The following is a 13,603-nucleotide window of genomic DNA, read 5'->3' as shown; positions in this document are numbered from 1 at the left end:
GATTAACGATATTTGTAGATTTTATGCAAGATTTCATGTTTACAAAATACCGATGAAACTCGCCATTATAGCAAGCTTTCATGGTGTTACGTCTTGTACATCTGACTAGCGGTCGCCCACGAAAGTGAAGAAAATATAAGTTGTATATTAGGCCTGTATATCTTCTTATCAAAGTCGGAATTAAATAAGAACTTGATTAGTAGCCTATGTGTTCTTCCAGATTATGTTCTACATCTATGCCAAATTTAGCCGTTCTGGAGATTCCAATAAACTTCCATCCATCTATCCAAACATTCGCATTTATAATATTAATATGATATCAAATTAATAGGTAAACAGTATTCTAAATATGTTATTTAAGTAAAATCAAGTAGTAGCAATTTGTTGCTTAGTTATGGTAACCCTAGCTTAGATATTAAATTCTCCGTAACGTCGCCATCAACAACTCCTGTTAGTTCGATAAATCGAATAAAACACGTTGTATAAATCGGAATATATTACTGTAACAATTCAATAAATATTAACGTCTGCTATGACTTAATCTTACTTATATTATAAATGCTAATGTTTAGATCAGTCTTTCCCAAAGTGGACGATAACGCCCCCTTGTGGGCGCTGCAGGTCTCAAGTTGCGGGTTATAGTAAAAGTTTCGTTTAGAATTCTCCGTTAATATACATACATAGGTCACAATAATCAATTAATTTAATTTGAAGTTATAGAGGTTTTTAAATATGTGAAAATATGGGGGCGGTTAAAAAAATATTTATTCTCAACGCGGGCAGTAGACAAAATAAGTTTGGGAACCACTGGTTTAGATAAATGGATGTTTGTTTGAAGATATCTCCAGAACGACTGCACGGATCTTCAAGAAATTTGGCATACATGTAGAATATAATCTGGAAGAACACACAAAATAATAATTAAGTTTCTTTTTAATTCCGCGCGGACGGAGTTGCAGGCGACAACTAGTAATAAATATTTCTTTACTTCAAGATTTACTTAAACACGCAAAATGTACATTTAACATGTTTGGATTTTATATGCCGTAACTAAAAAAAAGGCATAAAATAAAACAATTTTTCCCAAATAAAAATCTTCACATGTTAATATAGCCGTAAATAACAAAAACTACCGAAAACTTTTATTACAAAAATATTTTTTTTTCGACTATATATTCGACTTTAACCTTCGAACTGCCGCTCGATTGATGGCAGCTACCATTTTGGTATACATAGTGGTATTTCATTAATATGCTGATATGTCCCAACCGGGGCCCGCACAACCCGCGGCGAACGTTTGCGATGGACCAACTGGGTCAGGGACACATCTCAGACGGTCTCCGCGTATCATATGTTAACCCTTCAACGGCTTAAGGTCATTAATACAAAATACACTAAACTGTATTATTCACATTATTTATTTAAATTATTATTTATCGACGTAGATTTTTTAGAAATTCTTATAAACGTTTATCAAAGCTACTTACTTATCTTCCATTGTTTTAATAGTAGTTTGAGAATCAGACGTGTTTGTAGAAAAAAAATTAAAGACAGTGTTAATCATACTAATATTGTAAATGCGAATGTTTGGATGGAAGAATGTTTCTAACATAATATGGAGGAACGGCTACTAATTATGTTATCCCTTTGATTCCACGCGGACAGAGTTGCGGGCGACAGCTATTTGAAAATAAATTTGATGGATGATGTTAACCCGTGCTTATATACTGGACCGATTTAAAAAACGGTAAATGAATGTGATTAAATCTTTAGAATTCATCAATAAACCATTGTAAATATACGACTCGTACATTTAACATACGACGGTGTATTGTTTTCCGACGATTTATTGAGTCACGTCGATTACTTAAGCTCGATTTTATAAATACATTAATTTCAGTCTGTCAGTATATAAAGATAATATGGAAGTGTGTTCGGATTCGCTTATGCGAGGTCGGTGTTCTGACTTGTTGCACAATGCATCTTGAGATTCAACTCTATAGGATACTAGGAGAGTCAATAGCACAGTTGTTAATCTCAGGATTTTAATTAACAAGTCCGAATTCATCCGCCTTTTTTTCATCGTTAGGTGGCAAACAAACAAGCCATCTGCAATCGCAGTAACGAAGCGACAGCTGCCCAAAGACCATTTCCTACCATTGACCAACAAAGGTGGACACAGAAAAAAATATGTATGTGTTTATGTATCTTGCACCAATTTGTTTTTAGATTTTCGTATATATTTGTGTGAAGTCAACTCCCACTGGGTCAGCGTAGTTGACTATAGCCCAGTCACACCTAACTTTAAGGTATACTCCGAGCCTCTCAGTAGGGATGTATAGCAGCGAGATATTTATCCTATGTTCTTACGGTAAAGGAAAACATCGTAATACAACCTGCACATCCGTAAACAAATTCAAAGATGTATGAGAATCTCACGCGGCAAAACTTGTCGTCAATTAGTTTTAATTTTGTTACCACGTGTTATCTAATTATCCGGCTCGAAGGACCAACTCATTCGTTCACGGTCACGTTTAAAGTGTGCGTGTTTAAACGTATGACTCGTTAGTTTTTAATAATTACTTATTAAATCGATAATTGTAAATAAATTACTATAAATATATAGATAGCAATGGCAATTTAAGTGGACGACATTTTGTTACAAAGTTGTTACTATGAAGAGTAAGTAAATGAATATGACGCATTCGGACGACGTTATTTGTTTTAAGGTGAATATAGACTAGAGGATTTTGTTAAGCATTTGTAAGGTAATGTTCTTACGAATGGTATATTGATAAAAGCACTGTTTTCAAAGTACGATTCTTTGTTCTGTTACAAGTAAATGCTGTAATCTATACTACCCTTTAAACTTTTTAAATGAAAATATAGCTTAATAAGAATTACTTCTAATCATATTATTATTTTGCTTTTCTCTACATTGATTTGTTTTAAACCTAAATATGCTATTTTCAACGAATATTTACGTATATTTGGCACGTAAATTGTCAATTTGCTATTGTAATATTAGTAAAATGGTAAAATTGTGAGATAAAATTATTTACGTCGGAACTTACTCGAATAGTTATGTCGAATATTTGTTCTAAACAAAAACTAACTGAAACCATTTAATTACAGATTCACCTATCGACTGAACGAATGCGACCTCAAAGAGTTTTAAACTTAAAATAAAGAAGAGAAAAGAAGAAGTATGGGTTACAAGCAGTACCTGGCTGTCGGCCAGTCGGCGCGGAATAGGCTGTTCGGCCTCGCGCCGCGCATATCCGGAGACAAGCGGACTCTGCCACTGAACATGATGATATCGCAACAAGGCAAAATAAACCATGGTAAGTCTTATATAACAGTTGTAGATTTATATATATTACAAAAGTATGGATGGATGTGTGTGAAAGAGGTTATGCGTAAGAAGGGGGTGAATTCAGATATGACAGCTGGTAGATATTCCCTCTGCATTTTCTACCGCATCTACCACGGGGAGTGCTCAGAAGAATTGTTTGGAACGATTCGTGCCGCCGAGTTCCGTCATCGCACGATACGACAGACCGCCAGGTTCCATCCACACCATCTCGATGGCTGGCAATCCACAACCGTGCGGTTTGCGCGATACTTCCTGCTTCGCACAGCAGCGTTGGGAATGATGGACGGAAGATGATGACATCAGTTTGGTTAATTTAGTTAGCTTATTATAATTTATTTTTATGTTTTAAAATAATATAGTATCATTAGTCATGTGTTCATTTAGCGGGAAACTGTAAATAGTGCGTATTACTGTTGTATTTTGCGGTGTGGCAACATTTCACGGACGAATTGGCATCCAATTTGTGTTGCCAGTTATTCGCTATTGTTATTGACCTAAACTGAATATGTTTCTGTAGACTTACACACTTTTATTTACACATGATGTCAAGCGCGAATAGCCTAATGGTTAAGGGTACGGATTTCCAATCACGCGGTCTACGGTTTGAATCCCGTCATTCGACTTTGTCGCAAACCATATCCTAGCACATGCATAGCGCGTAGTTGGAATGATACAAGAAACGTTGGTAAATAAACAGAAATCAGGTAATATTTAAAAGCAAAAAAATATACATTGGTTAATAAATACAAGGTTACTTTGACCTGGTGTTTCGGATCTCTAAGCATCTCCCCCTTCACCCCACCCACTTTAGTTCCGCCGTGAGGTCGCGACATTTATCAGATAGCCACCTTTCGTTTGAGACAAGTTTCTCCGACTCAAATATTTCCTTGATCAATATTTCACAAGGCTCTAAACAGACACAGAATTACGTAATATGTTGATTTTGATACATTTGGTTAGTTAAAAACTTTTCAGTCAGAAAATTTAGGTTATAATTTAATGACGACCTTATTAATTTCATTTATAACTGTTGGTGGCCATAACTGACCATTAATTAATAAATATATGCGCAAACGAGAATGTTCTAACATTAACCGTGGGTTTTTAAGACCAAAATCTCTATATAAAAAATATATCGTCATTCCTGTTGTTATCTTTAACAAAAATGGGATAAACTAGTGTCAAAGTCTTATTTCTTACTAATATTATAAATGCGAATGTTTGGATGGATGTATGTTAGTAGATATTTCCAGAACAGCTGAACATAGATCACGCTGTATCTGGCATACATGTAGAACAAAGTCTGGAGGTTTTTTTTATTTACGCGCAGACAGAGTCGCAGGCGACAGCTAGTATTTGTATAACACATAACATACCCTTATACTCTTTGAATAAACTGATTCAATTGTATACAAAATACAAGTATAACGACCAATGCAATTTCAGGGTTACGTGGCATAAAGTATTTATACATTATATAATAAAATTACATAAAAAAAAGTATTAAATAAGTTGAATATTCAAGTAGCAACACAATAAAATATAAATAACAACAAAATTTTATAAATCAGGTTAATGCATCGTCGTCAAATAATTCTTGCAAGGTGAAATATCCGTTTACACAATACGACACGACACGTCACGTCATGTTGTTATAACCAGCTGACTGTGGACTTCATAACTTGCGTGATCACCACTCTGGCCCAAGTCATAAGCGACTGATTAGAAATTCAGTCAAGCGAGCGTCTTAATGTAATAATTATTTTATTGGTCTTTTCTAATACCGGTTTCTCTGTAGAAACAACAGAATAATGATATTTCACATCACTTGCGCTTCGTCCCCACTTAGCATGGTTTGACATATTGAATATCTACAATAATTCGAGTGTAAGCCTCGGCTTCGTCAGCGCGGAAAAAAAATAGTAGCCTATAATATTCCCCCGTGGATCAGTTACCTTCGTGTCGGCCTATCCTTTCTAGAAGTTACCCGGAACAAACATGACCTTGCGGACAGACAGACAAAAATGTTAAAAATTGGATTTTCATCATAACCAAAGCTTATTCTTTCGTGGAATATTACTTTTTTAATGTCTACATATAGACACTACAAGTTTACTAATATAATTTTCAAATTAGGTAAAATAGTTAAGTACAAATTTGTAATTCAAATAAAAATACGAATCTTTTGCTTAATCGTTTGTATCATTAATTACAATAAACTCGCTATCTCTTATAACTTGTACCATGTAATAATAATTACGAAAATGGCATATCGCGCGATCATTAGGCAATGCACAAAAATTGCACACCACACAACACAGCGAGTTCGTTTCCAGTACACACTGGGTCACTGTGTCGTCTTGTTGCTTACACTGTATTTGTTATTTTAAAAAATACAATAGAGAAAGCTACCCTCAATTATAGAGGATCGTGTATCTTACTATTATTATAAACACGAAAGTTTGAACCTGACCTTTATTAGCACGTAACACAAAGAAAAATCTGTATGACATTTGAAATTACTTTGTATTACAGTCTGTAATAGAAGGCTGTTAATTTTTTCTAAAAAGGTACGCGTAAGCCCGCTCCGGACGCACCGGACACACGGCCCGCAACGGATTTTAGTTTGCTGTGTATGATTTTACATAGAGCTGCGTCCATCATCCGCGCCGCCCGCATTTATCAAGCAATCCGTGCTTCTGGCGAGGGCCAATGGACGTGTACCTTTAAATTACACGCGTAAAGTCGCGGAAGACAGCTAATAAATAATATTCGTATTACTACGTAGTTCACTTAGTAATATTTCGAATCGAATGTATTTAAAACATGTTAAATTTAAGAATCTTAAACAATCGTAGATCGAAGTTTCCTAAACTAGTCATTATGAAAACATTCCAAACATTTTATAATAATTTTACTGAATGTACTTGTAGTACCTTACCACGTGTAAACTCAACCTTAATTAATTATACGTAGTTAAATAACTATTAGAATTCTCCTTGATATATTGAAATTGAACCACATATGTACTTGTAAATAAAATAATCAACTTCCTGATACATTCAAAGCCCTTAAATAATTCCTAAGCGTTGTTTTATAAAAAATACTAAAGCCGATTAAATAACACTTATTATTGCAGTTAGATTGCAACCTACAATAATAGTTCTATTAATTTTAACAATGGTAGAACCCACATACAACTGCTGGAATACGATTCGCTAGCTGGAATGCCATAAAACAGAAGACACGCGTCATTCCGCGATTAATATGAGGAAATATTGGGAAGGGCAAGGAATCGGAGGATAGAAACAATTGAAACTTGGGAATATTAGATCTAGAAACAAGTTTGTTTCCATGGAAGATGGGTCGGGTGCTATATGGGATGCAACCTGTTCAGATACGCTGGCCCCTTTCTATCTACATGGGACCAACAACAGAGCGGGTGCTGCTTGTTAAGCGGCAGAAGCAAGCAAATACAGGGGTCTATGCTCCGAAGAAATTTGTCCCATTCGGTGTCGAAACCCTTGTTCTTTGGGGTCCTAGCGTTTTAAGGCAGGGGACCGAAGAGCTGGCAGCTACCTCGGCCATAGAATTAGTATAGCTATTCAAAGTGGGAACGCTGCCAGTATATTCGGAACCTTGCCTAAAGGGACTCCTTTTAATAATATATTTTAGTTAATTATTCGTTTTTATTATTTTATGTAATAGATTTAAGACTCTTTTATTACTGAAACAACTTAATTTACTTAATTGACTGTAACAAGTTAAAAAAAATGTTGTATCTTATACGTTTATAACAAAACAAAGAAGTATAATTTACACGTAAAAATGTGTGAATAGTTTTTTTTTTTATTGAATTAATTCAAAACATTGTAGACAACAATTATAGTTGTAAGATTAATACAAAAACAATTAATAATTGTACGTTATAAAAGCTAAGGAATGTGATACAAAAAAACATGTACAATTGCTAACAAGAATGCAACTTGCGCCACATTGTTACGTCAGAGCTTTCAAATCGAAGGTAGAGTCAGCAAAAGCAATTTTTTAACAGTGGTAGAGACCAACAACAACCAGTTGCACCAATGAGCCTCGCCCAGCACAATACCACGACCACACAGAAGACAGACGTATAATTATCAGATACGTCGCCACTGAGACTGAGCCTACCCTAAGGTAGGGGTGGCTAGGCCATAGTCAATCACGCCGCACAAGTCCGGGTTGGTTGACTTCACACATATCTTTGAATTTCTTCGCAGATATGTGCAGCATCACGATATTTTCCTTCACCGTAAGAACGTGGGATAAATGTACGCATGTAAATCGACTCGAAGGATCTGCAGATTGCAAGTCAAGTGCTTGACCCCTGAGCCACCGACACTCCATGTTCATTACTAGTTTTAAATCAATATGTGTGCTATTTTATATCAAAGATTTAAAGACATTAAATGAGTGATGATTTAACGTTCATTGCTTAATACTGTCATTGCCATTGAGTTAATGCGGTCCTGACACGCGATTATTAACATGGACGAAATACCTGTAACTTAAATCATCGATATTGTAAAAAACATCACTACCTTGTAGATGTTTTATTGACATCGGCACATCCCTATAATCAGGTGTTTCTTTATTACGCGCAAAAGATATATGACAGAGTAATAAATACGTGTCGAAATTGGATGGACCATGGTCTTAAAATGGTTGGATGGGATCTTGATATATTTGTTGTCCGACATTGTAAATATCTCGCTTCTTTTATGTCGCCGAAACAGTTTTTTGAGTATTTTATGTTTTTAATATATTATTGCAACGAAAGTTTAAATTAAAAATTATTTGATTTTAGTATCATTTTCCTTTCTCATGCAATATTAGCAGATTGTTGACTGATCACTTTGTTGTCCGTCCGTCTGTCTGTATGTCAAGATCTTTTTTTGGATATCCGCAAGGCCGTACTTGTCCCGGGTAATGTCCGGAACGGACCTATTTTGACGGAACTTTATCTAGAAGGTAGCTTATGCAAACGGGCATATAAAAGGCTAGTTTTATACATGATGTATTGAAAATCGCGGAACATAAATTTGGCTCAAGCGATATTAAGTTCCTCTAATTCCAAATGTTGATCCTTCCATTATGAATCATCCTGTATATAAAACACCAATGAATATGTTACTGAATTTTTATAATAACAAGAAGACATTGACATTTAACATTTAAATATTAATAATCGTAATGATAAGTCATACAAAAACAAAGTATCATAAACATTTTCAAAGAGCCTTGACCCTGTCCTAAATAGTTCCCGCCCTTGACTTCAGCTGTGCACTGTATTGTGAAATAAGTGAAGATAAAAGTTATCAAAGGTCAGTGACAGCCCTATCAACAGTGGAAGTCCGTTCCTGATATCGAATCAATATCTTTTTGATAATAAAACAGCATAACACGGACTTTAAACTGAGGGGGCTCACGTTTCCTTCCTAATTATCTTTTGCTGCATTCAAATGGTAATTTATAAATTCTTTCTTATCTTGATGTCTTTAGACATTAGTTAGAATCCTTTGGCGCGAATAGCGCACTTTCGTTACAAAGTCAAATGTCAGATTGATTAGTGAGGGGACATAAACAATGATATTTTAATAAGGCTAGTGTTGCGCTGATACACCGGCATAATGTCGGTTTTTCTTCCCTAACATTACCGATTTTCAAGTTTGAAGTCTCTTTCTATTCGTATTCTCTACTGACGTAACACAGATTTATTTATACTTCTATGGCGTAAAAACAATTGTTGTAATATTTGTCCGTCTATATGTATTTCTGCCGGCAAGGCTGCGTTTGTTCCTGGTAATCTCCGGAACAGATGGACAGATTTTGACACAACTTTGACGCTAAAGTAGCCAATGTAAGTGGACATATAGAGGCTATACTTTTGTCTGCGCTAACAAAGTCACGGGCGACCGCTAGTTAGAAAGACAATTATTTATGTTATGTATTCTAGAACTATAAAATATTAAATAAACTAACACCAGTATCAATGTCTGAATATACCAAAGAATGTTTCAACTGTTGTTATAAGTAAGCCATTGTTACGTTAGCGTTATCTAACTCAATGTGCCTCGAAGTAAATCTTCACAAAAACTATAGCAAACGTTCTAAATACCAACTGCCATTCAAAATATTACGTCTAAAAATATCACATGCAGAACACAATCTTGTGTACGGGACTTTAAGTATGCGGGGAAGGAGGAAGAAGGTTGTATGTACATTTAAAGGTGGTAAAAATGTTGAGTTTTATGATGAAGTACCTGGATGACCGGTATTTTTTTTTAATTGTGTTTTTTGGAAATTATATTTAAGTACGAATTACTAATAAAATGATGAAATATGAATAATATTTTTCGATCTTACCGATAGAAAAATTTAAGTTTATGTTTAAGTTGATTATAGATAAAACACGAATGAAATGAGATTTTCTAAAAATGATTCCTAGCTAGATCGATTTATCGCCCCCGAAACCCCCGATATACTAAATTTTATGAAAATCATTGGAGCCGATTCCGAGATTTCCAATTTTATTGATTTAGTATATAGGGGGTTTCGGGGGCGATAAATCGATCTAGCTAGGAATCATTTTTAGAAAATGACATTTTATTCGTGTTTTATCGATAATGAACTTAAACATCAACTTAACTTTTTCTATCGGTAACATCGAAAAATATACAAGAATTGCTCATTTAAAGATATAAGATAATGTATAATCAAACCTGATGTTAAGCAATGTAGCCAAAAGATGGGACCAGCTAACATAGTAGATGCCTATCCACCACTTGATTGACAGTCCATTATAGGTTTACGTTTATTTGGAGATTTCGTCCGCAAGGAATTATTAAAACTTAATTAGCAGCCTCTTTGTTCTCCCAGACTATGTTCTACATCTATTCCCAATTTCAGCCACGTAGCTGTTCTGGAGATGCCTTGTAACAAACGTTCATCAATCGCTCTAACCAAACATTCGCAATTATAATATTAATAAGATTGCACATTATATGACCTTTAAGAGCTAAATCGAGAGGCACAACTAGGTAATATTAAAAATAGTTCTTTATATGTATTATACATAACGAATTAATTCTAACATTACTAGACTGATTTCAAAAATCTTGTGCGATTAGAAAGCTACTTTATTACTAAGTAATATAGGTTATATTAATTACTATTTTTTTTTAATTCTCCCCGTACAAAGTCACGGGTAATAACTTGTTAGAAACAAGAGAGGTGTGTCACAATCTTGCCTTGAACGTTATCTTTGCCAATCTCTCTATGTTGCAGCGATTATTTATTTTAGTATATAACAGACACACTCATAGTCGTAAATGAACACTTAAGTAATCCTGATAATCAAAACTAGCTTATACTAAGTCGAAGTCAAAGTAATTAAGTAACAGCTCTGAAGCAATAAAATATATTGAAAAGTAAAATACCTAAGTCGACAACTAAGAGTACATTTAACCTTACTTATATTATAAATGCGAATATTTAGATGAATGGATGGATGTTTGAAGGTATCTCCGGAACAGCTTAACGAATCTTGATAAAATTTGTCATAGATATAGAACATAATCTGGAAGAACACAGGTTACTCATTAAGTTTTTTTAATTCCTTACGGACGGAGTCTAAGGCGACTGCTAGTTAAGTTTATAATTATAGTAGTTTGTCCATATAACAACTTAGACCGGATGTTTCGAAATAAGGAGACAAGTTAAGTATTTAAGTTAAGTAATATTGCAGCTTAGTTCATATATAACTAAGTTAAATTATCTATTATTTAAACAAATAAATTCTATAACTAAAAACTAACTATAATTAATTTTGTATACTTTAACTTTATAACGATATCGCGATTTGAATAATAGATTCAAATTTTATTTATTAAAAGGCCAACAACTGGATAGACAACCCGAAAGACGAGATGCAACTACTTAAAGTTATTTTCATCAAGAAATCTATCAAATATATACCTTAAAATCATTGTCAATTAAGAAATACGCCTTTCTAATATTATAAATGCGAATGTTCGCGTTTCGGTTCCGATGAAATTTGGCATGGATGTAGAACATAGTCTGTAAGAATTCGTAGGTTACTAATTAAGTTTTTATTTTTATATCGCAGGCGAAAGCTAGTTATAAGACATGAGTTTCTATGTACAATTCTAAGTGGTCCAGTTGAACTCCTTTTTTTATATCATAAGGTGGCAAACGAGCGAGCGGCCACCTGAAATCGCTGAAATAGCGAAGTGACTGCTGCCCATAGACATACGCAATTGCATATGCGTTGCCTACCTTTAATCGACGGAGGAGAGGATGCAAAGAAAGAAAATCCCATGCATCCTCTCATCCGGAAAGTCCACTTCCACTTCCCATCCTTTTCTTTATTAGGATAGGATGGGAAGGGAAAGAGAACTTAATTAGGATCCTGGGGATCATTAGGGTAGACTAACTAATTATGGGCCTGTTACCCGGAAATATTAACATGTAAGAAATGCATTTCGTAAAGCGTAAAGCGAGCGCTTGTTCATTACATGTGATGGTTATTAAATTTATTGCAGTAATTAAGTTAGAGTCGGAGTGAGAGTGGTGATGTAACATGTTTCATCACCCGATGGCCATCTCGCTAACTGTGTCACCCGGTTATGTTCGCGCGGACTTTGATACTAAACTTGTTTATTATGTATTTATTTAATATTCAAACAAATATAACTGTGACCTAGAATATATGTTCAGTTCATTATCACTATGTTTAATTTAATCATAAATTTATGCTATAAATCATAATCTCATTGCCGAAACAAACGATTTAATAATCGATAGGGATACAGAAAATATACTTTTTGGCTTACACAGATAATAAAACAAACAAAAAAACAGGCTTGAAGTGAAAGCAATTCCACGTTTCGTCTAAAACGTATGTCTAAAAGCCTAATTTTAGTTCTCTTTCTCTTCCCATCCTTTTCTTATGAAGGGGATAGAAATTTAACGGACAAGAAGTCGCAAAGAATTAGAAATATCCTCTGTGCGTTCCCTCCTCCGTCGATTATTGGTAGGTTATTTAAATGGCCATAGACAATTGTGGATGTCTATGGACAGTGCTCGCTATGACATTACAGTGTATTCAGGTAGCCGCTTGCTGCACGCTAGAGGTCTACCAAAATTTTTCTTAGCCTTCTATGTTGTCTATTCAAACAACCTTCTAAGCTAACATTTTCTAGCCTATCAAATAAAATTGGTACGGGTGTATAGAGCGTGTCGGCATTGCGTATACCGACACGACAGCAAACCGGTCGGAATCACTTACACCGGACTGGGTTAATAGTTATTCACACGAGGGTAGAACAGTGTCACAGAGTAGAAGACGTAGTACTGCTATTCTGCACAAGCCGATAGAACAAAACCCGTAGACAAATTAACATTTAATAAGCCATATTGATATTTGAATTCGAACATGCATGTAATTGAATATAACTCTATATGTCAGTTGCTTTGACACATTTTGATAATTCGTCTAGCTTTAATATACCGTAACAGCCTTTATGCGAATGCATTCGTAACATCCCGTATGTTTTAGTATACAGGATGTATATTGGCACAAAGGCTCTATTTTGACACAGGCGCGGCGAAGTGTGCGTAAAAAATAAGAGTACTGCAATCTCAACTGCTCTGTATCACTGTTCTACCCTCGTGCGATAGCATTACTAGGCTGGGTTAATGCAGTGAATTTGGTCAGTATAACAAGTGCCATTGTTACAATTACCTGTTACTCTATTGTACTTTTCTTTCCGCGTTTGGTAATGCAGTGCCCTTAATGTACATAGCCTTAGGTATCTAACACATTTGGCGTAAGACAAAGAAATAAAAAAATGTTAAAACTAATGATCAATTTGATTCTTAACGAACTAAACAAAGTAGGTCCCGGCTTAATACAGTCTAACCTGGTTAAATGAGAGTCCAAGACAAAATTCGCATTTATAATTTTAGTAAGATCTCTAACGCGAGTTTCTCATCATGGAGATCGTCCGTCGGGACAATACGATGACTCAGGTTCGACCATGTGACTTATAAACAATCAATAGAACATCGGTTATAACTACAGGATGTTGCAAGATTACGAACCAATTATTTCACTGAAAAGAATATAAAGTTTATACACTTTTAATTTCCCTTTAACTCGTCTAT

General features: G+C 34.8%; 1 protein-coding gene across 1 annotated transcript in view; it reads left to right on the top strand.

The window, feature by feature from the left end:
- Positions 1-13,603, top strand: part of dsb (scavenger receptor class B member debris buster) — a 70,876-nt gene that overhangs the window by 32,022 nt on the left and 25,251 nt on the right. The window contains exon 3 of the mRNA XM_013321620.1: positions 3,136-3,344. Within this exon, the coding sequence (XP_013177074.1) occupies positions 3,209-3,344 (136 nt within the window). The 5' untranslated portion in view covers positions 3,136-3,208. The remainder of the gene's footprint in view (positions 1-3,135; positions 3,345-13,603) is intronic.

Source organism: Papilio xuthus, unplaced genomic scaffold (assembly GCF_000836235.2).
Source record: "Papilio xuthus unplaced genomic scaffold, Pxut_1.1 DF825946.1, whole genome shotgun sequence".
In the NCBI taxonomy this organism is placed as follows: Eukaryota; Metazoa; Arthropoda; class Insecta; order Lepidoptera; family Papilionidae; genus Papilio; species Papilio xuthus.
The sequence above is the reverse complement of the archived record's forward strand: the minus strand, read 5'-3'. Positions and strand labels throughout refer to the sequence as shown.